This window comes from Convolutriloba macropyga, chromosome 11 (assembly GCF_964194025.1).
Source record: "Convolutriloba macropyga chromosome 11, txConMacr16.3, whole genome shotgun sequence".
In the NCBI taxonomy this organism is placed as follows: domain Eukaryota; kingdom Metazoa; phylum Xenacoelomorpha; order Acoela; family Convolutidae; genus Convolutriloba; species Convolutriloba macropyga.
This window is the reverse complement of record NC_134478.1, coordinates 36,529,202-36,554,846: the sequence shown is the minus strand read 5'-3', so window position 1 is coordinate 36,554,846 and position 25,645 is coordinate 36,529,202. Positions and strand designations below refer to the sequence as shown.

Sequence of the window (25,645 nt, the reverse complement as noted above, 5' to 3'; positions counted from 1 at the left end):
GTTAAGGTGCATAAATATCCTGCATCGATGTTTCCGGAATCAATATTACTATGTCCGGTATCAATTATCAGATCCCTCTTTGTTCTTTAGCTGAAGGACACAAAAGATCACAAAAAATTATATCACAACGGTTTCAAATAGTGGATGGTACTCTCAATGAGAGCAAATCATCTCTTGGAATCAACAAAACAATGAAGCAACATCTTGCATACATGCACAATAAATTACTTGAGCCTCAGAGTGTTTCAGCGCTGGACTAGCACATTTTAATCGTAAAGCATCAATTCAGATCTGAAACATTGTATCTCACGAGAATTTATTTTTGTAATTCGCAGTTTATCTTCTTTATAGAATAGTCAATGTGATGGCAGAGGCTTAAACAGGTTCAAAAATAACTCATGTCCAGAATTGACGTGTGAACACCCCTCTGTCATACCTTTGGATCTCATAGCTCGCTAATTAGTATTTTAGCATGTATGCTTTTTATAATTACGCTAGCTCGTAATTAATTTCAAGATGTCTTACTTAGCTGAGTGGTTTCGACTTGCAACGCAAATTAAATGTAACACTTACCCTCTCGGGAGTTCGAATGTAATTTGTAGCACATTTTCGAGAACAATAATTGTTAGAATCTCAACAAAAGCTGTTATCAGTCTACTTTTCATGATTAGTATTGGAGAGCATAAAATAGATGCATGACTATGTAGAGAGCCTGTGTTAGTCTCAGTATTAGTCAACTGTCTAAAAACATCGGACAGAAAAAACTTGTGGAGATGCTGACCGCAACTTAAGGCCTACTCACGCGCTTTTTCATCATTCAAATTTCAATTATTCACAAACTCCCTATAATGTTGAATCAATAAATTCATTCAGTGCCATTGAGCGACCAGTGCCATTGAGCAACTTTAACTGATAAACTATCTTTGATAAGTACTGACAAACACTGCAAGATTGTATACTTCTATGCCAACTTGCTAATTGAGTGTTCTTTTTTTGTTAACAGATATTAAATGAAGTGAATGATTAATTGGACTGGCGTAGCAATATTCCTGAGTTTTCATGAAAATAGCTTCTTTAATTAGATTTTTAAATTTTTGCTGACACAGATATTTGCTAGTTGTTTAAATTAAGTTTTTTTGCAGTTTTCGTTGTTAAATTTATCAACAAAAAGTTCTTTTCAAAATTACAGGATAAAGTTTTTGAGGTTAAAATGTTGGTTAGTATTTTATCCAATAAAATTTCTTACAAAAAGTTCAAGATCCCGATTGATACAGATTCATTTGAGTTACCTTATAAGCTAAAAAAACAAATCATAGGAAAGTAACCTCCTATTTTTAACCTCCGTATAAAATACGCTCCTTTGAAGAAAAATTTAGTTTCCAGTTTATGTTTTTTATGATTACCAGGAAATACTTTCATATATGACCTTGTACGATAACAAGGAAAATTGAATTAAAGACGGAGAGAAAAAGAATTGATATCATTTTCTATCTCACTTCAAGCGAATTGAGCGTCTCAATTGGGGTCGTGTAAGCGTCCCTTAAAAATGTATGACAATTGTATGAGTTCCAAGATATACAAATCATATATGACCTTGTATGATTGCCGGAAATCATATATGACATTGTATAAGTACCGGGATTTTTCTATGGCCGGCATCCCGGGTTGTTGACTTAATGTACAAGGAGGCTCAGTAATGTGCGCTCAAAAATAGGGTTCTGACTCCGCATATCCAAAATCTTGGCATAATTGTCGACCAAATGAGGAAGAGATAGAGAACTTTCAAAAAATTTCACATATTGATCAAAAACAAGTGGTGTATGAAAAATTGCCTCTAACTCAAATCACATATTAAGATAAATAATGCCGCGTTAAAAAGCCATTGGAATCTGCCCTTAATCAAAATATGTCACATCTACAAAAAAAACGAAAGAACGATTGTTAGACAAAAATCAAAAACTAAATTTTTTTTTGCAAATAACTGGTATTGAAGGCGTAAGACAATGATTTTTGCACTAAAAATCTTAAATTAATCAACTGTGCCTTTTGTTAATAGCAACAATTTGATATGCAGGTTTTAGTTAAGGTCACTAGATAACATGTAGACAAAAAACGGCCAAGTCCAAGTTTAAAAAATACATGTTCATATATTTTCCAAAACATTTGATTCCAAAATCATGATGAACTGAAATATCAAATGAATCACCGAATAATAGATCCTTAGCAATTGACATGACCTGCAATTATGCAATTTTTCTCATTCGACTACACAAAGATTGACAAACAGAAATGGAATTAAAAAATTAATCTTTTTCAAAAAACCGGTATCGAGACCGTTAATACAATAAGCGATGCTCCAAAATATGCTATATGTTAAATTGTGCCTTTTTCCGTCAACATTTTTCGTGGTGTGTTTATTGGAAATATCTCACAAGTGGGCAAGAAACTCATGAGCAAAATGGGAATTTAAAAAATATCTGTATACATTTTTTAAAACATTTTATCACATGACAAAACTTAGCAATCAATCATTATCAGTAAATAGGTTCCTTCTACGACATTCAATTGTCCAGAATTTTTCAAACGGCTCCAAAAAAACGACAAGTGAAGACCAAAAACAAAAAAAAACATTAAATTCTTCTAGAAGACAGAGAAGAAGCGGTTAAAACAATAATCTATTCTCCGAAAAATCCGTGTATTGAAATATGCTTCCCATATAAAAGCCCAAATTGTGACAACTCAGCGGTCTATAACGTGACAACAGCGTAGTAAAAAGACCTGGAATTATGGTAAGCGGTCAAAAAATTGTAAATGTTGTACGAAAACTTGGAGTATCAAAGCAGAAAGACGATTACTTAAAAATTAAAGTGGCAGTTTTTTTATTAAATTTTAATCGATAGAAATCCAATGTGACCTGTGTTTGCTGATATTATGCTAGAAGTCGAACAAGAAAGAAAAAAAATCGCAGAGCCCAATAAACCACCGTTCATTTTAAAATATGGACTATGAAGGTCAAAACGAACATAAGCTTTCGACCACAACGCAAATTAGGTTTTCCTGAAACTCCCTGGGAAATAAATTATTTGGAAATGGCATTAGAACGTTTTGATATTAATTGTTTTTCTCCGTAATTAACGTAAAAAAGGGCTAAATGCGAAAATCTTAGGGCTAAATTAAAATCAGTTTTTTTTTGGATTTTCAGAAAAACGGTTAGAACAAAGCTAGCTTGGCAATTGCTGTTCGTCTAACGTTAACAGCTTGTTGTTCCGAATATTATGGATATGATTTATTTCACAAAAAATTCAATATATAAAAGATTAATGATGCATTTTGGTTAAATAAAGAGTTAAATTGACGAACAACTGGCAAAAGTTTAATTCAAGTACTCTCAAAGGATCCACGATTAATATTATCTTGTTTGTGAGTCACCAAAAACTGTGTCAGCAGTTTTAGGTGCAGTAATGCCGTCAATTTAATCAAATTAGTCTACAAAAACCTATTTCGAGCCGTTTTTGATGGAAAAAAGGCTGAAATTTGACTCATTGAGCAAACACTTTAGCCAAAAAAGGGATCCAAACTGTTGATAAACGCTTCATATTTAGATGTAAAACGAACAACACTGTTCTTACCAGTTTTAACATATTATGAGCAAAAGTGTTTACAAATTGCTTGAAAATACGTAAAATGTGAACAAACAACGAAAATCAGTCAAACTTTGTTGAAAAAAAAAACGAATTTTAGGAAAATTTTTTAAATAGTTTTACTAATTTTAGTGACATTGTTTTAACAATTTACGATTTTGAAAAAAATAAGCCAAATTGACTATAATTTGTCAAAAATAGGGAAAATGAGAACAAAACAACGGATTTCGGTCTACAATTCCCAAATTCTCTAACCAATATAACTCATTATAATTCCCAAATTCTCTAACAAATATAACTCATATAATTCATTAAAAAACAAAAATCAAAAACTCTATTTAATTCCAATTTCTACGCTTGAAAAGTGTTCTAATCATACCACTCAAAACTCTCTACGATGAGTATATGGGTCGGCAAAAATTGTTTCAACAAAAAAAACCGTTTGAGTATATAGATCCCCAACCACTAAAGTGTGTCGGAACAATAAAATCAACAAAGAAATCTGGCATTTGTAATTGCTAGCATTGGTGATGGCATTGGTGTTAGCGTAAAGGATATTATTAGGAAAAACGGTTAGAACAAAGCTAGCTTGGCTATTGCCGTTCGTCTAATGTTAACAGCTTATTGTTCCAAATATTATGGATATGATTTATTTCACAAAAGTTTTCTAATCATACCACTCACAACTCTCTACGATGAATATATGGATTGGCAAAAATTGTCCCAAAAGAAAGTTTGAGCATATAGTTCCCCACTCACTAAAGTGTGTCGGAACAATAAAAACAACAAAGAAATCTGTCATTTGCAATTGCTAGCATTGGTGATGGCATTGGTATTAGCGTGAATGATATTATAAAGAAAAACGGTTAATACAAAGCTAGCTTGGCTATTGCCGTTCGTCTAACGTTAACAGATTGTCGTTCCAAATTTTATTGATATGATTTATTTCACAAAAAAGTCAATATATAAAAGATTAATGATGCATTTTGTTAAATAAAGAAATATATTGGCGAATAACTGGCAAACGTTTAATTCAAGTACTCTCAAAGGATCCACGATTAATAATATCTTGTTTTTGAGTCGCCAAAAACTGTGTCAACATTTTTAGGTGCAGTATTGCCGTCAATTTAAACAAATTAGTCTACAAAAACTTATTTTGAGCCGTTTTTGTTGGAAAAAAGGCTGAAATTTGACACATTGAGCAAAGACTTTAGCCAGAAAAGGGATCCAAACTGTCGAAAAACGCTTTATTTTTAGAAGTAAAACGAACAACACTATTCTTACCATTGTTAACATATTGTGAGCAAAAGTGGATACAAATTGCTTAAAAATACATAAAATGTGAACAAACAACGAAAACTTTGTTGAAAAAACGAATTTTAGGAAATTTTTTTTAGATAGTTTTACTAATTTTAGTGACATTGTTGTTAACAACTTACAATTTTTTTAAAAAATAAGCAAAATTGACTATAATTTGTCAAAAATTGGGAAAATGAGAACAAAACAACGGATTTCGGTCTACAATTCCCAAATTTTTCAATCAATATAACTCTCTTTAAAAAACAAAAATCAAAAACTCTTTTTAATTCCAATTTCTTCGCTTGAACAATTTTCTAGTCATGCCACTCACAACTCTCTACGATGAATATATGGATTGGCAAAAATTGTCTCAACAAAAAACCGTTTGAGTATATAGTTCCCCACCCACTAAAGTGTGTCGGAACAATAAAAACAAGAAAGAAATCTCTGGCGTTTGCAATTGCTAGCATTGGTGATGGCATTGGTGATGGCATTGGTATTAGCGTAAATGACATTATGGCATAACAATTTTTCAACAGCAAATGAAAAGATCAAATCTGATAGAGGACAATCTTACCTAGCGCAACGCTCGCGCAATGTTATCACCATAGTTCTCAATAATCAATATATTAATCGCGTGAACACATAAGACGGCATGTTTTGAGGCATCACTGAGAAGCATGTTTTAACAGTACTACCGAAGAGCACGTTTAAGCGGTTGCTTAATTGGAAGAGCAAAAGTGTGCTTTAAGGTCATTGACCGACTAATGTTTCTAAAAGGTCGTTGTCCGAAAATTGTTACAAAAGGATTTTTGACCGAAAAGTGTTGCCTAAAGGTCACTGACCAAAAATGTTGCGAAGAGATCGTGTCTTCTACCGAAAAATGCTTGAAAAAAAATTTTTCCACCGAAAATGCGAAAAAGCTTGTTGCGGAAATTTTTTAACGAAAAAGACAGTAATCGGTGATTCAATAAACAATAACAATAGTGTCAGAAAAATTATTGGCCGACTAGTTGTTCGGAAACAGGTCTGTGACCAAAAACTTCCGAAAACGGTCTGTGACCGAAAGGCTTCTGTGAAAAGATCCCAAAAGGTGCCGATGCAAAAACCAGATTTAGATTTCAAAAAATCATATATGAGAAAACTGAGGTCTTGAACTAAATACAATTTTCTTTAGCGCTCAGTAGAGGACTATTCCATGTTCAGCGCTTTTAGAAAATTATTGCAAATAAACATGATAGATATAAATTTTTCCTTCTTTAAATTTTTCGAGGAAAATTTTGTTTGTGGCACTAGGCAGCCCTTTAACTCAGTTCAGTGTTTGTTGACTTCGTAAAACTATTCGCAAAGACTTGCCAACGATTCCTTTCTATCAGCATTTTCCTCGTTTTGGGCACGTCCATCGTGTTCTCATTAGCACATTCATCCTTTTTATGAGAAACGGAATTCATTGTCTCGCCCAGGATCGGTTTTCTCTTCTCTTTTGAACTGTTGTATCTCTCCCTCTCTTCAGTTTCTTTCTCTATCTTCGGTTTTTCTGTTGTACTTTATCTATCATTTTATTGGCTTCTTTCTTTTTGCTGTCCCATTTTCATTGTATCGCTTTTGTTTGTTTGCGTTCTTTCTCTCACTCGCTTTCTTTTTTCCTCCTCCTCTCTCTCTCTCTCTCTCTCTCTCTCTCTCTCTTTCTTTCTTTTTCTTTTCTCGGTTGATTACTAACTTCTTCTTTTCTTTTTATATGTCTGTTTTTGATTCAATTTTTTGTTTTCTGTCGTTTTTCTCACGGTGGGTTACTGATGCTTCTATTGTTTTTGTTGCATTGCATTCGTTCTGTTATTCCTTTCATCAATTTCGATTCTTTTCCTTCTTTTTTTCGTTAATTCCCATTTTTTGCTTTTCGCTCCCGTTGGCTTTCTCCCAGACTTGTTTTTTCCTGTTTTCCTTCTCTGCTTTCAACTTTCTTTTGTTCTGACTTTTGGGTTTTCGTTCGTTTTTTTAAATCTATTTGCTCTCCTACTCATTATATTTTTCTGCTATTATCGATCTCTCTCTTTCTCTCCTGCTTTATACCTCATTCTATCTGTTTTGATAATTTTTAATGCTCTTTTAGAATGTCTTTTACTCTTAAATGGCATGTAACTTTTCTTTGACATATTTTGCTTCATTTTCTGTTGTTGTTTCCGAAGTAGTTTTGCAAAAAAATCATTCAAACGATCGCATAAACAGTTATCACGAATAAGTTTTCAAGGAGAATATCAATTGCTATAGTTTCAAGATAAGATACCTTCAGATAGCCTTTACGGACCTGCTAATTTCTTTTTATGCTTCTCCGTTTTGATCTGAATGCAGCTCTAGATTGGTCAGTTCTTTTTAGCCAAGCGCGAAATCGTTTTCTCTGTCAGCCTTATGAAATGCTTTTGAAAGAAACCGATTCTCTTGCATGAATCGATATGGTTGAGTGAGAGCTCACCATTACGCAGACACTTTCACCAACTCGATACTTTGAATTCTCATTCATTTTTGTGTTGTGAATGAAGCGCACATAATTAGTTCTCAACTACTTTCCAATAAGAAATGATACAAAAACTGTTCTGGAATATCTAATCTGAGTCTTTATATTGGAAACCATTTTGACTGGGATGCCAGAGTTAAAACATTTTGGCATTTATTAAAATTCTCAGGTTAGTTCCATTGGTAGAAATTAGTTCAGAACTTATGAAGTGATAGGCGAGAGGTAAGGTGTGTTGTTCACACGCCAATGATTAAGAGTTCAATCGTCTGCTCCGTGAAGCTCTCTGTGTGAGGATGAGCTCTTACTTAACCATAGCTTCAGGTTAACTAGAGCCTGACCAATGTTGGCTGCAATGATGGTACCACGTGAAAGTTTCAGACGCAAAAAAGTGGCTATAGTCACCAAAAAAAAGAGCAATGCTGCTCATGAAAAGATCAGTCTGAATCGTGGGGAATAATAAGAAAAAGGGCAGCTGAAAACAGGCTTCTGTAGGCCTAATGCTGTTCCACTGCGATTACGCAGAAATCACAGTTATTATTTTTAAGTTATGTCGATTACATTTGAATCTTTTTTAATGTAACTAATACAACTAAACCATACCAATATGACGAATACTGCTTTGAAAATTGACATTTACGATTTGGTTTTGAATAAAAATACATGACAATCAACATTTGTTACAAAAAAGATTGATAAAAGCTTATCGTTTTAAAAATTTTCAAACGTATTTAAATTTTTTTTAGTTTTGGTCTTTTCTTCAACTATTAATTGCAATAACTTTCCTTAAAAATCAAAACTTTCAAAATAATTGAAAAAAATCAAAACTGTAGTTTTCAAGCACAGCGGAACAGTGACAAAAATTTAGCAGCGTTTCACATTTTTTTATACTTTGTACGAACTATGAGCAGTTTTTATTTACATATTACATTTTTGTTCTCTCTAAATGTTGAATTCAGAAGAAGCACCTCAATCCACCGTTTTGATTAACAAAACGTATTTATATTTTTTAATTTATATATTTTTCCTAACTACACCTAAAGAAAAAACGGTACACCACTTGCCAAAAAAATGACAACAAAATCAATTTTTTCTTCCTGAGCAATGAAATCAAAAGTCAGCACAATACTGACCCTATGTACTAAGAATTTTAATCGACAAGATTGTTCCAAAAGTACCATTTTCAATTATTTTCCACCGAAATAAACTGATTCTTTTTTTTTCGTTTTCTGCCGCCTTCTATCCGATAAAGAAAGCCTCCTATCCAATTTGAGAACTGGTCAACTTGTGTTTTTCCTGGTATGAAAACTGGTCGACATATTTTTCCTAGTATGAAAACAGGAAAAAAGCAGACATTGGAGTGTGTACATGGATGGTAAAATAGTTCAGCAAATCTTTTTATACTGAGAACGCAGTAAACAACTGTTTTTTTTATTATGGACAGTTGGATAGTTCTATTTGAACTGATAATTGCCAACAAATAATTGATTTTAAAAATGCATGTGTTCGTATTATATCTCAATTCTATAGAGTCTTCTGTCAGTTACCATTTATTACCTTTGAAACTAATGGTATACATGAAAAAATTTTCAATTGTTTTTTACTGAATATTATTGATCAATTTTTGAATAATTGAACATCAACCTATGTATTAAAAAAATCCAAATTTTTGACCCGAAATCATTTGAATCTTTAATTACTTGATGCGGAAGCAATTCAAAAGATCTCAACTTTTCAGGCAAAAAACTTGTATATCAAAATAATGTAGCTGAAATTTGTGTGAGCAAAATCACGTCCTAACAGCACCGCAAATTGAAAATTTTTTAGATTATCGCATTAAGGATTTGCTAATTATTTTTTTCGTGTTTTTAGTCCAATTTATTCTACCGTCTTAACCACAATAGGAAAGTCTAAAAAACATAAAAAATTATACGGCCACGGCTGTTATCGTACAAAGTCAAACAGATTGTATCGTTTATCAACTGTAATCTCAACTTTAAAATTTTATTTTAAACAACCTCCAAATATAGTCCCACAAAACTTGCGAATCAATTGTATATGACAAAAATTTAAGATTAAAAATGATAAAATATGACCAGGATGAAAACATATTTGATCTGTGTACGAAATCAACGAATCCTCAACTTAAAGAGATCCTACTTCAGCATTTACTTGAAAAGTAAAAAGAAGTCATAGAGAATTAAAGTTGTACATTGTTTCATCGTAACTATTGTAAAATGCAAGTAACGTTTCAAAAAAAGAATTGCAGCTCTGGATGAACTTCAATAATACTTCATTGTTACCACCTGCCCCTTTTAAGGAATTGTTTCAAGTCTGAAAATTGGCATAAAGCTTCAACAAATTCATCAGAATCCTGAAATAAAATCCATTACTGTCAGACCTTTTGAAGGAATCTATTGGAAAGTTTTTGTAAAACCGCACCATAAAATATTTCAACAGAATTCTATTACTTGCACGAAGCGGGCCGAACAATATGGTGGCAAAATTTTTGCGCCAGAAGAGATTGTTAGTTTTACTTTATCTGTGGCTACAATTTGTCTGCAGTCGGACAGAATTGGAAAAATGCAGTTTCCGTTACAATACTCATTTATGCGATTTCAAAATTCCAAAAATTCCAATATCCGAAAGCACTACCGTGTCCAATTCAGGAGTGAGTATGGAAGAGTGTATGACTAAAGTGGAAAATATGAGATGGAGTGTGGGACTGTACTGTGAGAGTAGTCTCTTTTGTGGACTAGGGATGGATCTAAAAACTCACTACGAGAGATCAAGTCAATATGAGATCTCTTCAGTCACTGAGATCTGTGATCTAATTGTGAACAGGCAGAACACTAAATGCAAAAATGTGTTGAGGACCTTATACGACATCAAAATTTTACCAGGTTAATTTGGACAGGCGAAAAATGGCATTGTTTGTGAAAATTCTGTCTCAAATTGTAACTCGGTCTTAGCAGCCAAACTCTCTTGTTATACTGCTCAAGTAATTAAAAAAAGTCAATTTGTCTGTCTAGCCTTAACTAAAATTTGCGAATTTTGCTAATTGATACAGAAGTGTTCAAGTTTTTCTCCTCAATACGGGGGCCAATAATTTGCGGTGCTTTTTCTCTTATATTTTCCAGCTGCTTCGGCGTATTTTGACAAGCTTGATCTTTGTACAAAATATTTATTTAGAAAAATCAATTCTTAACCAAGACGTGCACCTAAAATTGCAAATCCTCTCAGTCGACTTGGAATAGTTACTTTGCAAGGTTCTAGTTGAATCTTGCACGACGATACATCGTCTTGCAAGGTTTTCTTGCTAAATCTTTTTAAAGATTTTTCCATTACGACGCAGATGTATACCCAAATCGCCAGTGTCAAATATGCCCACTTTGTGTATCTCTTGTTTGTTTTTCCTATGTTAATACAGTAAAAATGCAACAATATTGCGAAAAACAGCTACTTTACCTAAAAACACGCAAAATTGAACGGATTTGGGCAACCCGTGTTCGCAAAAGTTCCAAATTTTAAACGCGAATTTAAAGTACAAACTATTTATCCTATTTTTCGCGCGCTATGTATCACGAATCTGCTCGATTTATGTATCTCTTTTTCACACGCAACGTAACTCAATTTCGCACTATAATCCGCAATTAAGACTAACTTAATGCACGTTTTTGATCAAAAAAGTGGTTATTATAGCTTTATTACTACTACTAGTACTTTATTACTACTTTATTACTACTTATTAAAGGGTATTACTTATTAGAGGATATTACCTATTAAAGGGTATAACTTATTAAAGGGTAATACTTTTTAAGGGTATTACTACTTATGACTACTTTATTACTACTTATAGTACTTTATTACATTTTATTGGGATCACTTATTGCTACTTATTAAAATCGGCCAGTCCCACAATGAAATACAAAGACTTTGTTGAGCGAGGGATTTTTCGGAAAAAAATCAAGTTTTGTGGCGCTAGGCGTATATCATTTACATAAGATTGCATTTACTTAAATCACTAGAGCTTTGAAAGCTTCAAAGTAATATTTAAAGCGCTTATTACAAAGTATTAAATCACTTTGCATGCTCAAAGAGCGCGAGTTTAGTTAGGCTCAATTGCGGATTAGAGATACTTTTAATGCAAATAATAGAAACGTAAATGAGCGGAAACATGCTCCAAGCTTTGTCACCTATTTACATTTTTATTGTATTTATATTTGGCAAAAATGGCGCAACCCATTTTCCGAAAAATCGGATACTCGGGTCGAATCTCCTCCCTAAAACCTCCCTTTTTGTTGTAAGAGTAGGGGGTACTTTGTCTATGGTGGTGAATTGATGTAAGAATGTGGGAGGAGTTTTGAGGAATTATCCCCCTGACTAGAAATGCCAGGTGAGAGGGGGCTGCAATGGGCTGCAATGGGAGGAAGAAGATAAAATGGTGTAAGAGTGAAGGGGTAACTTGTTCAGATGGGGTAAATTGGTATAAGAGTTGGGCTGCCAAGGGGGGTAAAATGGTGTAAAAGTTTGGAGGTTAAGGAGAAACAGCTGAAGGTGCAGAGGTTGTGGGTTCAGGACTGGCAGTCTTCGAATATGGGGGCTAAAACAATGTGAGATTGAGGGCGTAAAATTATGTAAGAGTTGAGCTGCCATGGGGGGAATGGTGTAAGAGTCAGTGGGTAATTAGTTCAGAGGGTGGTGAAATGATGTAAGAGTGGGGCTGCAATGGGATTTTTTTGCGGAAAATGCAGCTCAAAACTCTTACGTCTTTCATTAGGCTTCCATTGGGAGTAAAATGGTGTAGGAGTGAGGGGTAAAAGACAAGACAAATTAACCCCCAACTCTTACGTCTTTTTGGTCTGTCAAGGAGGGTAAGATGATGTAAGAGTTTGGGGTTAATGGAGAATTTACCCTGAACTCGTACATCATTTTACCCCCCTTGTCAGACCAAAAAAACGTAAGAGTGGGGAGTTAATTTGTCTTTTAACCCCTCACTCTTACACCGTTTTACTCCCGTTGGAAGCCTAATGCAGCCCAAAAATATTTAAGGGTTTTGAGCTGCATTTTCCTAAAAGATCCTTCCATTGCAGCCCCACTCATTCATCATTTTGGGCGGAAAAATTAACTAAGGATGCCTCCTAATTTCGTTCATTTTATGTTTCTAATTCTCGAGTGATTTTTACAAAGGCGGAAATGGCAAGATAACCATTTGGTCTCGACTGGGAGTGGCTGAGACGTGGACAAAGCTGCTAAATGTCAAAAAAGATAATATTATAGTTGGGAGCCAGTTTTAATTGTAGTGCTGTGATTAGCGTTACCCACAACCAGTCATTAATTACTAACTATTAGTCGAGGGAAAAGGGAAGAGTTTCATTGAAAAGTTTTGTCATCATAATATGCTACCAAAACATTTGCATTATCACTTCTTAATATCTATTTGTCTTACCGACTAGAATTTTTCCGGATAGAATTTTTTGTCTAGTAGATTTTACTCTAAGAAGCTGATGACGTTTAACGTTGGGATAACTGCTCTCGAACGAATGACGGGGGCTTTATTGGTTCTTGGTTATAGTACGGGGTAGAGGTTGGGGGATAATAATTTCAATGAGAGGTTTCAGACAAAACCATTCCCGTCGGGGTTCGGGGGTGTAATGAGTTGAGTGGGTACATGGTCTCAAATGACGTTATTGGTTTTTATGGACCTTTATTAAGGTTTGATTTGAGAAAATTGAGACCATTATTGGCAAAGATTTTATTTTTGGCTTAAGGCGTCGCCGAATAGTGGAAAATAGTAGTAAATTGATTTCCTATGTTTACAGTTGTGATAAAAAACTCAAATGCGATGACGTATAATGCAACTAAACCGTCAAAAACAATTAAATAATACTACGGTCACTGCATAAAAAAAACTTTTATTATAATTACATGAAATAATCAAAAGCTTAACTTTCCTTAACTATTCACCTGACCCGAAATAACAATTTCCAAATGACGGTTTCCTAATCTGAAACATCTTTTGCATCCAAATGTGAATAGAAATCGGCAAAAGACACTACTAAATTGCTGAATGGAAAGACGAGGTGCGTGAAGACGCCTAACACGGCTAGTTTTTTCTAATCTCAACATTTCTTTTAAGCTGTGAATGAATTTTTTATGCGAGCTGGTCTGTAAGAAAACATTAGAAACAGAAAAATTATATAGGCTCTTCTTCAAATTAACTAAATGTAAAAGCAACCAGGTGACTAAACTGCAACACGGGAAGAGATCTAGAGAGTGTGGTTTTAGTATACAGTTGGAGCTGTCTTGGACAAGGCTACGAATACTGCATGAGAGAAAGACTCACCAGCTGTGAAGATGTTCTGGGAGGTTTTATGTGCTCCGGGTGTCTTCAAGGGGCCTTACCTAGCGAAGATGGCAATGAGTTCAAATGCAGAGGTTAGACATGATTTTTGACCGCCATATCCTGTTCTGAAAACACTATTCGAATAAAAAATAACGACTCCATTCTGTCCCTAAAAGTGTTTAGGAAGCAAAATTTTGCCGAATTTCGGTTCACTTTTTATTAGTTGTTTTTCTAAACGTCAAACAAAGATGGGCAAATCTTAGTGAAAGTTCATACCCGGTTTGAACAACATAAAAAGTATCTATAAAACTTAAACAAAATTCTTAATAATCGTACTTAGAACCCTAGAAAACATACAAAAAATGTTGCAAAAACTTGAAAATTGTGAAAGCAATTGCTTCTCCCCCTAAGACCAAAAAAATTTCTCCGTCTGAGCAACTATACTGTAAGTGACATATTGGCGTAGCTTGGCCAATGTCCCCAAATCGAGTGTGCATTTTCGGCTTTTTCACGACACTTGTTTTAAGATGAGTTGTTAGAGTGTGTGGAAACAGGTGAAACTAGGTTAATGTATTTCAGAAATGGGTAAATGTAAATGCACATATCATAGGGCGTATTTTTGGGACTAGAGCGAAAACTTGAGATGCTTTTTTGTCACAACTTTTTGCAACATAAGTTATTTGTTTCCCGGAGTCGGGATCATTTAAAATTCAGCGTTGAATCAGGAAAAAAACATGCTTTATTTTTATGATGACAGTATCAAGATCATGGCAATTTATGCCATGAAAAGGGTAACTTTCAGCAATCATTTATGCAGTTGATATGTACATGATGACTTTTATTCATGCGCATGTTAATTAACATCCTGTTTTCAATATGTGCATACATGTAATTAAGTCTGCGTTTAAGCTACTCAGAATGCGTAACACCCACGCTAATCGTTATTGGAAGGACGCCGCCACTCTTTGATCTCATTCTAGCGCGCTGCAATTAAATGCCTCTCTGCAAAATGCGCTCTGCTAGTTATGCCTCTCTGCAAATAATGCCTCTCTGCAAAATGCGCTCTGCTAGTTATGCTTCTCTGCATAAATAATGCCTCTCTGCAAATCATGCTTTTACGATGTACAAAATATCTTCAAGAGAAAAATCAATTCATGAATATATTGGATAAATAAATAAGGAGATAGTATATATAAATAAATATTGGAAAATAAGGAGTTAAAGGGAGTTAATTAAATAGTTTTGATTCTCAGTTTTGCTACTCTTCACTGTCGACCTCCGGCTAACCTTCCGCAGCTTGTGTTGAGTCTTGCACAGCTTCCATGTATGATGGATCACACTTTTCCATCGTCCTCCGACCTCCACAAATTTGCATGGCTGCCAGGAGGAGGCGTTACAAATGCCATCACCGACCTCCGGATGCTGAATTGAATTGATTGAATGTAGAATTGATTGCGCATGTAGAATTGATTGCGAATGCTGAATTCATTGCGAATGCTGAATTGATTGCAAATGCTGAATTGATTGCGAATGCTGAATTGATTGCGAACGCTGAATTGATTGCGAATGCTGAATTGAATTGATTGAATGCTGACAAGGCTGAAACGAATGCACAATTAGGAAAACAACCGACTAACGTGCATGGGAGGTGGGGGGTAACTAGATCGGGGAGGGGGTTATTACTGGTGGTGGTGGTGGATGGGGGGGGTAACTGGATCGGGGGGGGGGGGAATGGGTTGTTAATCTCTGTTGCTGGGTCGTGGGGGGGGGGGGGGGGGTGATCCAGTTATTTATATTCTATTTTTTAATCAGTACTGAATCACACACACCCTCGATTCAGTTATTCATCTATTTTATAATCTGCAATCTAATTATTATAATCTGTTGACTTCGGCTCTTTGCTTTTTGGACTATCCCCCCCCGATCCAGTTGTTTATATAATCTATACTCTATTTTAATCGTCTGTATAACGGTTATAATCTGTTATAAACGCGCTTATGATGAAATAAAAAAAATTCGACTGAGCGAACCATTTTGGTTAAGTTTTTACCTTTTTCAAAAAAAAAGTATCCGCGCTCGATGAGGCTTAACTTTTTCGATCACCGAACATTGTTTTGGACACCAAATCGACAATTTTAGTCCAATTGTGCACATTTTTGGTGCACAGGCTCCACTTTAGCCCTAATTGGGGATGAAATAAAAAAATTGGACTGAGCGAACCATTTTGGACAAGTTTTTACCTCTTTCAAAAAAAAGTATCCGCGCTCGATGAGGCTTAACTTTTTCGATCACCGAACATTGTTTTGGACACCAAATCGTCAATTTTAGTCCAAGGGTGCTCATTTTTGCTGGGCACGCTCCAGTTTAGCCATAATTGAGGATGAAATAAAAAAATTGGACTGAGCGAACCATTTTGGACAAGTTTTTACCTTTTTCCAAAAAAAGTATGCGAACTTTTCCGATCACCGAACATTGTTTTGGACACCAAATCGCCAATTTTAGTCAAATTGCGCACATTTTTGCTGGACACGCTCCACTTTAGCCCTAATTGGGGATGAAATAAAAAAATTGGACTGAGCGAACCATTTTGTTTAAGTTTTTACCTTTTTCAAAAAAAAGTATCCGCGCTCGATGAGGCTTAACTTTTTCGATCACCGAACATTGTTTTGGACACCAAATCGTCAATTTTAGTCCAATGGTGCTCATTTTTGGTGGGCACGCTTCACTTTAGCCATAATTGAGGATGAAATAAAAAAATTGGACTGAGCGAACCATTTTGGACAAGTTTTCACCTTTTTCCAAAAAAAGTATCCGAAATTTTTCGATCACCGAACATTGTTCTGGACACCAAATCGTCAATTTTAGTCAAATTGCGCACATTTTTGATGGACACGCTCCACTTTAGCCCCAATTGGGGATGAAATAAAAAAATTGGACTGAGCGAACCATTTTGGACAAGTTCTTACCTCTTTCCAAAAAAAGTATCCGCGCTCGATGAGGCTTAACTTTTTCGATCACTGAACATTGTTTTGGACACCAAATCGTCAATTTTAGTCGAATTGTGCACATTTTTGGTGGACAGGCTCCACTTTATCCATAATTGGGGATGAAATAAAAAAATTGGACTGAGCGAACCATTTTGGACAAGTTTTTACCTTTTTCCAAAAAAGGTATCCGCGCTCGATGAGGCTTAACTTTTTCGATCATCGAACATTGTTTTGGACACCAAATCGTCAATTTTAGTCCAATGGTGTTCATTTTTGGTGGGCACGCTCCACTTTAGCCATAATTGAGGATGAAATAAAAAAATTGGACTGAGCGAACCATTTTGGACAAGTTTTTACCTTTTTCCAAAAAAAGTATGCGAACTTTTTCGATCACCGAACATTATTTTGGACACCAAATCGCCAATTTTAATCAAATTGCGCACATTTTTGCTGGACACGCTCCACTTTAGCCCTAATTGGGGATGAAATAAAAAAATTGGACTGAGCGAACCATTTTGTTTAAGTTTTTACCTTTTTCAAAAAAAGTATCCGAAATTTTTCGATCACCGAACACTGTTCTGGACACCAAATCGTCAATTTTAGTCAAATTGCGCACATTTTTGATGGACACGCTCCACTTTAGCCCCAATTGGGGATGAAATAAAAAAATTGGACTGAGCGAACCATTTTGGACAAGTTTTTACCTCTTTCCAAAAAAAGTATCCGCGCTCGATGAGGCTTAACTTTTTCGATCACTGAACATTGTTTTGGACACCAAATCGTCAATTTTAGTCGAATTGTGCACATTTTTGGTGGACAGGCTCCACTTTATCCATAATTGGGGATGAAATAAAAAAATTGGACTGAGCGAACCATTTTGGACAAGTTTTTACCTTTTTCCAAAAAAGGTATCCGCGCTCGATGAGGCTTAACTTTTTCGATCATCGAACATTGTTTTGGACACCAAATCGTCAATTTTAGTCCAATGGTGCTCATTTTTGGTGGACACGCTCCACTTTAGCCATAATTGAGGATGAAATAAAAAAATTGGACTGAGCGAACCATTTTGGACAACTTTTTACCTTTTTCCAAAAAAAGTATGCGAACTTTTTCGATCACCGAACATTATTTTGGACACCAAATCGCCAATTTTAATCAAATTGCGCACATTTTTGCTGGACACGCTCCACTTTAGCCCTAATTGGGGATGAAATAAAAAAATTGGACTGAGCGAACCATTTTGTTTAAGTTTTTACCTTTTTCAAAAAAAAGTATCCGCGCTCGATGAGGCTTAACTTTTTCGATCACCGAACATTGTTTTGGACACCAAATCGTCAATTTTAGTCCAATGGTGCTCATTTTTGGTGGGCACGCTTCACTTTAGCCTTAATTGAGGATGAAATAAAAAAAATGGACTGAGCGAACCATTTTGGACAAGTTTTTACCTTTTTCCAAAAAAAGTATCCGAAATTTTTCGATCACCGAACATTGTTCTGGACACCAAATCGTCAATTGTAGTCAAATTGCGCACATTTTTGGTGGACACGCTCCACTTTAGCCCTAATTGGGGATGAAATAAAAAAATTGGACTGAGCGAACCATTTTGGACAAGTTTTTACCTCTTTCCAAAAAAAGTATCCGCGCTCGATGAGGCTTAACTTTTTCGATCACTGAACATTGTTTTGGACACCAAATCGTCAATTTTAGTCCAATTGTGCACATTTTTGGTGGACAGGCTCCACTTTAGCCATAATTGGGGATGAAATAAAAAAATTGGACTGAGCGAACCATTTTGGACAAGTTTTTACCTTTTTCCAAAAAAGGTATCCGCGCTCGATGAGGCTTAACTTTTTCGATCACCGAACATTGTTTTGGACACCAAATCGTCAATTTTAGTCCAATGGTGCTCATTTTTGGTGGGCACGCTCCACTTTAGCCATAATTGAGGATGGAATAAAAAAATTGGACTGAGCGAACCATTTTGGACAAGTTTTTACCTTTTTCCAAAAAAAGTATCCGAACTTTTTCGATCACCGAACATTGTTTTGGACACCAAATCGTCAATTTTAGTCAAATTGCGCACATTTTTGGTGGACACGCTCCACTTTAGCCCTAATTGGGTATGAAATAAAAAAAATGGACTGAGCGAACCATTTTGGTTAAGTTTTTACCTTTTTCAAAAAAAAGTATCCGCGCTCGATGAGGCTTAACTTTTTCGATCACCGAACATTGTTTTGGATACCAAATCGTCAATTTTAGTCCAAGGGTGCTCATTTTTGGTGGGCACGCTCCACTTTAGCCATAATTGGGGATGAAATAAAAAAATTGGACTGAGCGAACCATTTTAGACAAGTTTTTACCTTTTTCCAAAAAAAGTATCCGAACTTTTTCGATCACCGAACATTGTTTTGGACACCAAATCGTCAATTTTAGTCAAATTGTGCACATTTTTGGTGGACAGGCTCCACTTTAGCCCTAATTGGGGATGAAATAAAAAAATTGGACTGAGCGAACCATTTTGGACAAGTTTTTACCTTTTTCCAAAAAAAGTATCCGAACTTTTTCGATCACCGAACATTGTTTTGGACACCAAATCGTCAATTTTAGTCAAATTGCGCACATTTTTGGTGGACACGCTCCACTTTAGCCCTAATTGGGTATGAAATAAAAAAAATGGACTGAGCGAACCATTTTGGTTAAGTTTTTACCTTTTTCAAAAAAAAGTATCCGCGCTCGATGAGGCTTAACTTTTTCGATCACCGAACATTGTTTTGGATACCAAATCGTCAATTTTAGTCCAAGGGTGCTCATTTTTGGTGGGCACGCTCCACTTTAGCCATAATTGGGGATGAAATAAAAAAATTGGACTGAGCGAACCATTTTAGACAAGTTTTTACCTTTTTCCAAAAAAAGTATCCGAACTTTTTCGATCACCGAACATTGTTTTGGACACCAAATCGTCAATTTTAGTCAAATTGTGCACATTTTTGGTGGACAGGCTCCACTTTAGCCCTAATTGGGGATGAAATAAAAAAATTGGACTGAGCGAACCATTTTGGACAAGTTTTTACCTCTTTCCAAAAAAAGTATCCGCGCTCGATGAGGCTTAACTTTTTCGATCACCGAACATTGTTTTGGACACCAAATCGTCAATTTTAGTTCAATTGTGCTCATTTTCGGGGGGCACGCTCCACTTTAGCCATAATTGGGGATGAAATAAAAAAAATTGGACTGAGCGAACCATTTTGGACAAGTTTTTACCTTTTTCCAAAAACAGTATCCGAACTTTTTCGATCACCGAACATTGTTTTGGACACCAAATCGTCAATTTTAGTCAAATTGTGCACATTTTTGGTGGACAGGCTCCACTTTAGCCCTAATTGGGGATGAAATAAAAAAATTGGACTGAGCGAACCATTTTGGTTAAGTTTTTACCTTTTTCAAAAAAAAGTATCCGCGCTCGATGAGGCTTAACTTTTTCGATCACCGAACATTGTTTTGGACACCAAATCGTCAATTTTAGTCCAAGGGTGCTCATTTTTGGTGGGCACGCTCCACTTTAGCCATAATTGGGGATGAAACAAAAAAAATGGACTGAGCGATTCATTTTGGACAAGTTTTTACCTTTTTCCAAAAAATGTATCCGAACTTTTTCGATCACCGAACATTGTTTTGGACACCAAATCGTCAATTTTAGTCAAATTGTGCACATTTTTGGTGGACAGGCTCCACTTTAGCCCTAATTGGGGATGAAATAAAAAAAATTGGACTGAGCGAACCATTTTGGACAAGATTTTACCTCTTTCCAAAAAAAGTATCCGCGCTCGATGAGGCTTAACTTTTTCTATCACCGAACATTGTTTTGGACACCAAATCGTCAATCTTAGTCCAATTGTGCTCATTTTTGGGGGGCACGCTCCACTTTAGCCATAATTGGGGATGAAATAAAAAAATTGGACTGAGCGAACCATTTTGGACAAGTTTTTACCTTTTTCCAAAAAAAGTATCCGAACTTTTTCGATCACCGAACATTGTTTTGGACAAAAATCGTCAATTTTAGTCAAATTGTGCACATTTTTGGTGGACAGGCTCCACTTTAGCCCTAATTGGGTATGAAATAAAAAAATTGGACTGAGCGAACCATTTTGGACAAGTTTTTACCTCTTTCCAAAAAAAGTATCCGCGCTCGATGAGGCTTAACTTTTTCGATCACTGAACATTGTTTTGGACACCAAATCGTCAATTTTAGTCCAATTGTGCTCATTTTTGGGGGATCACGCTCCACTTTAGCCATAATTGGGGATGAAATAAAAAAAATGGACTGAGCGAACCGTTTTGGACAAGTTTTTACCTTTTTCCAAAAAAGTATCCGAACTTTTTCGGTCACCGAACATTGTTTTGGACACCAAATCGTCAATTTTAGTCCAGATGTGCTCATTTTTGGTGGACAGGCTCCATTTTAGCCATAATTGGCGAAGAAATAAAAAGATTGGACTGAGCGAACTATTTTGGACAAGTCTGTACCTTTTTCCAAAAAAAGTATCCGATTTTTTTCGATCACCGAACATTGTTTTGGACACCAAATCGTCAATTTTAGTCCAATTGTGCTCATTTCTGGTGGACAGGCTCCACTTTAGCCATAACTGGGGATGAAATAAAAAAAATGGACTGAGCGAACCGTTTTGGACAAGTTTTTACCTTTTTCCAAAAAAGTATCCGAACTTTTTCGGTCACCGAACATTGTTTTGGACACCAAATCGTCAATTTTAGTCCAGATGTGCTCATTTTTGGTGGACAGGCTCCAATTTAGCCCTAATTGGTGATGAAATAAAAAAATTGGACTGAGCGAACCATTTTGGACAAGTTTTTACCTTTTTCCAAAAAAGTATCCGAACTTTTTCGGTCACCGAACATTGTTTTGGACACCAAATCGTCAATTTTAGTCCAGATGTGCTCATTTCTGGTGGACAGGCTCCACTTTAGCCCTAATTGGTGATGAAATAAAAAAATTGGACTGAGCGAACCATTTTGGACAAGTTTTTACCTCTTTCCAAAAAAAGTATCCGCGCTCGATGAGGCTTAACTTTTTCGATCACCGAACATTGTTTTGGACACCAAATCGTCAATCTTAGTCCAATTGTGCTCATTTTTGGGGGGGCACGCTCCACTTTAGCCATAATTGGGGATGAAATAAAAAAATTGGACTGAGCGAACCATTTTGGACAAGTTTTTACCTTTTTCCAAAAAAAGTATCCGAACTTTTTCGATCACCGAACATTGTTTTGGACAAAAATCGTCAATTTTAGTCAAATTGTGCACATTTTTGGTGGACAGGCTCCACTTTAGCCATAATTGGGGATGAAATAAAAAAAATGGACTGAGCGAACCGTTTTGGACAAGTTTTTACCTTTTTCCAAAAAAGTATCCGAACTTTTTCGGTCACCGAACATTGTTTTGGACAAAAATCGTCAATTTTAGTCAAATTGTGCACATTTTTGGTGGACAGGCTCCACTTTAGCCATAATTGGGGATGAAATAAAAAAAATGGACTGAGCGAACCATTTTGGACAAGTTTTTACCTCTTTCCAAAAAAAGTATCCGCGCTCGATGAGGCTTAACTTTTTCGATCACCGAACATTGTTTTGGACACCAAATCGTCAATTTTAGTCCAATTGTGCTCATTTCTGGTGGACAGGCTCCACTTTAGCCATAACTGGGGATGAAATAAAAAAAATGGACTGAGCGAACCGTTTTGGACAAGTTTTTACCTTTTTCCAAAAAAGTATCCGAACTTTTTCGGTCACCGAACATTGTTTTGGACAAAAATCGTCAATTTTAGTCCAATTGTGCTCATTTCTGGTGGACAGGCTCCACTTTAGCCATAACTGGGGATGAAATAAAAAAATTGGACTGAGCGAATCATTTTGGACAAGTTTTCACCTATTTCCGAAAAAGTATCCGCGCTCGATGAGGCTTAACTTTTTCGATCACCGAACATTGTTTTGGACACCAAATCGTCAATTTTAGTCCAGATGTGCTCATTTTTGGTGGACAGGCTCCAATTTAGCCCTAATTGGTGATGAAATAAAAAAATTGGACTGAGCGAACCATTTTGGACAAGTTTTTACCTTTTTCCAAAAAAGTATCCGAACTTTTTCGGTCACCGAACATTGTTTTGGACACCAAATCGTCAATTTTAGTCCAGATGTGCTCATTTCTGGTGGACAGGCTCCACTTTAGCCCTAATTGGTGATGAAATAAAAAAAATTGGACTGAGCGAACCATTTTGGACAAGTTTTTACCTCTTTCCAAAAAAAGTATCGCGCTCGATGAGGCTTAACTTTTTCGATCACCGAACATTGTTTTGGACACCAAATCGTCAATCTTAGTCCAATTGTGCTCATTTTTGGGGGGGCACGCTCCACTTTAGCCATAATTGGGGATGAAATAAAAAAATTGGACTGAGCGAACCATTTTGGACAAGTTTTTTACCTTTTTCCAAAAAAAGTATCCGAACTTTTTCGATCACCGAACATTGTTTTGGACAAAAATCGTCAATTTTAGTCAAATTGTGCACATTTTTGGTGGACAGGCTCCACTTTAGCCATAATTGGGGATGAAATAAAAAAAATGGACTGAGCGAACCGTTTTGGACAAGTTTTTACCTTTTTCCAAAAAAGTATCCGAACTTTTTCGGTCACCGAACATTGTTTTGGACAAAAATCGTCAATTTTAGTCAAATTGTGCACATTTTTGGTGGACAGGCTCCACTTTAGCCATAATTGGGGATGAAATAAAAAAATGGACTGAGCGAACCATTTTGGACAAGTTTTTACCTCTTTCCAAAAAAGTATCCGCGCTCGATGAGGCTTAACTTTTTCGATCACTGAACATTGTTTTGGACACCAAATCGTCAATTTTAGTCCAATTGTGCTCATTTTTGGGGGATCACGCTCCACTTTAGCCATAATTGGGGATGAAATAAAAAAAAATGGACTGAGCGAACCGTTTTGGACAAGTTTTTACCTTTTTCCAAAAAAGTATCCGAACTTTTTCGGTCACCGAACATTGTTTTGGACACCAAATCGTCAATTTTAGTCCAGATGTGCTCATTTTTGGTGGACAGGCTCCACTTTAGCCATAATTGGCGAAGAAATAAAAAGATTGGACTGAGCGAACTATTTTGGACAAGTCTTTACCTTTTTCCAAAAAAAGTATCCGATTTTTTTCGATCACCGAACATTGTTTTGGACACCAAATCGTCAATTTTAGTCCAATTCTGCTCATTTCTGGTGGACAGGCTCCACTTTAGCCATAACTGGGGATGAAATAAAAAAATTGGACTGAGCGAATCATTTTGGACAAGTTTTCACCTATTTCCGAAAAAGTATCCGCGCTCGATGAGGCTTAACTTTTTCGATCACCGAACATTGTTTTTGGACACCAAATCGTCAATTTTAGTCCAAATGTGCTCATTTTTGGTGGGCACGCTCCACTTTAGCCATAATTGGGGATGAAATAAAAAAAATTGGACTGAGCGAACCATTTTGGACAAGTTTTTACCTTTTTCCAAAAAAAAGTATCCGCGCTCGTTGAGGCTTAACTTTTTCGATCACCGAACATTGTTTTGGAAACCAAATCGTCAATTTTAGTCCAATTGTGCTCATTTTTGTTGGGCAGGCTCCACTTTAGCCATAATTGCGGATGAAATAAAAAAATGTGACAGCGAATCATTTTGGACAAGTTTTTCCTTTTTCCAAAAAAGTATCCGAATTTTTTCGGTCACCGAACATTGTTTTGGACACCAAATCGTCAATTTTAGTCCAATTGTGCTCATTTTTGGTGGGCAGGCTCCACTTTAGCCACAATTGGGGATGAAACAAAAAAATGGACTGAGCGACCATTTTGGACAAGTTTTTACCTCTTTCCAATGAAAGTATCCGCGCTCGATGAGGCTTAACTTTTTCGATCAATGAACATTGTTTTGGACACCAAATCGTCAATTTTAGTCAAATTGTGCTCATTTGGGGGGGGGGGGCACGCTCCACTTAAGCCATAATTGGGGATGAAATAAAAAAAGTGGACTGAGCGAACCGTTTTGGACAAATTTTTACCTTTTTCCAAAAAAGTATCCGAACTTTTTCGGTCACCGAACATTGTTTTGGACACAAAATCGTCAATTTTAGTCCAGATGTGCTCATTTTTGGTGGACAGGCTCCATTTTAGCCATAATTGGCGAAGAAATAAAAAGATTGGACTGAGCGAACCATTTTGGACAAGTTTTTACCTTTTTCCAAAAAAAAGTATCCGCGCTCGTTGAGGCTTAACTTTTTCGATCACCGAACATTGTTTTGGAAACCAAATCGTCAATTTTAGTCCAATTGTGCTCATTTTTGTTGGGCAGGCTCCACTTTAGCCATAATTGCGGATGAAATGAAAAAATGTGACAGCGAATCATTTTGGACAAGTTTTTCCTTTTTCCAAAAAAGTATCCGAAATTTTTTCGGTCACCGAACATTGTTTTGGACACCAAATCGTCAATTTTAGTCCAATTGTGCTCATTTTTGGTGGGCAGGCTCCACTTTAGCCACAATTGGGGATGAAACAAAAAAATGGACTGAGCGACCATTTTGGACAAGTTTTTACCTCTTTCCAAAGAAAGTATCCGCGCTCGATGAGGCTTAACTTTTTCGATCAATGAACATTGTTTTGGACACCAAATCGTCAATTTTAGTCCAATTGTGCTCATTTGGGGGGGGGGGGGGGGGCACGCTCCACTTTAGCCATAATTGGGGATGAAATAAAAAAAGTGGACTGAGCGAACCGTTTTGGACAAATTTTTACCTTTTTCCAAAAAAGTATC

The 25,645-nt window shown here is 36.0% G+C and overlaps 2 protein-coding genes across 2 annotated transcripts in view; one reads left to right on the top strand and one right to left on the bottom strand.

Moving 5' to 3' along the window:
• Positions 1-25,645, bottom strand: part of LOC142349115 (uncharacterized) — a 630,633-nt gene that overhangs the window by 431,629 nt on the left and 173,359 nt on the right. The gene's annotated exons all lie outside the window — the stretch shown is intronic.
• LOC142349656 (uncharacterized) overlaps positions 13,775-25,645 on the top strand; it is a 48,578-nt gene continuing 36,707 nt past the window's right edge. The window contains exon 1 of the mRNA XM_075401375.1: positions 13,775-13,887. Within this exon, the coding sequence (XP_075257490.1) occupies positions 13,779-13,887 (109 nt within the window). The 5' untranslated portion in view covers positions 13,775-13,778. The remainder of the gene's footprint in view (positions 13,888-25,645) is intronic.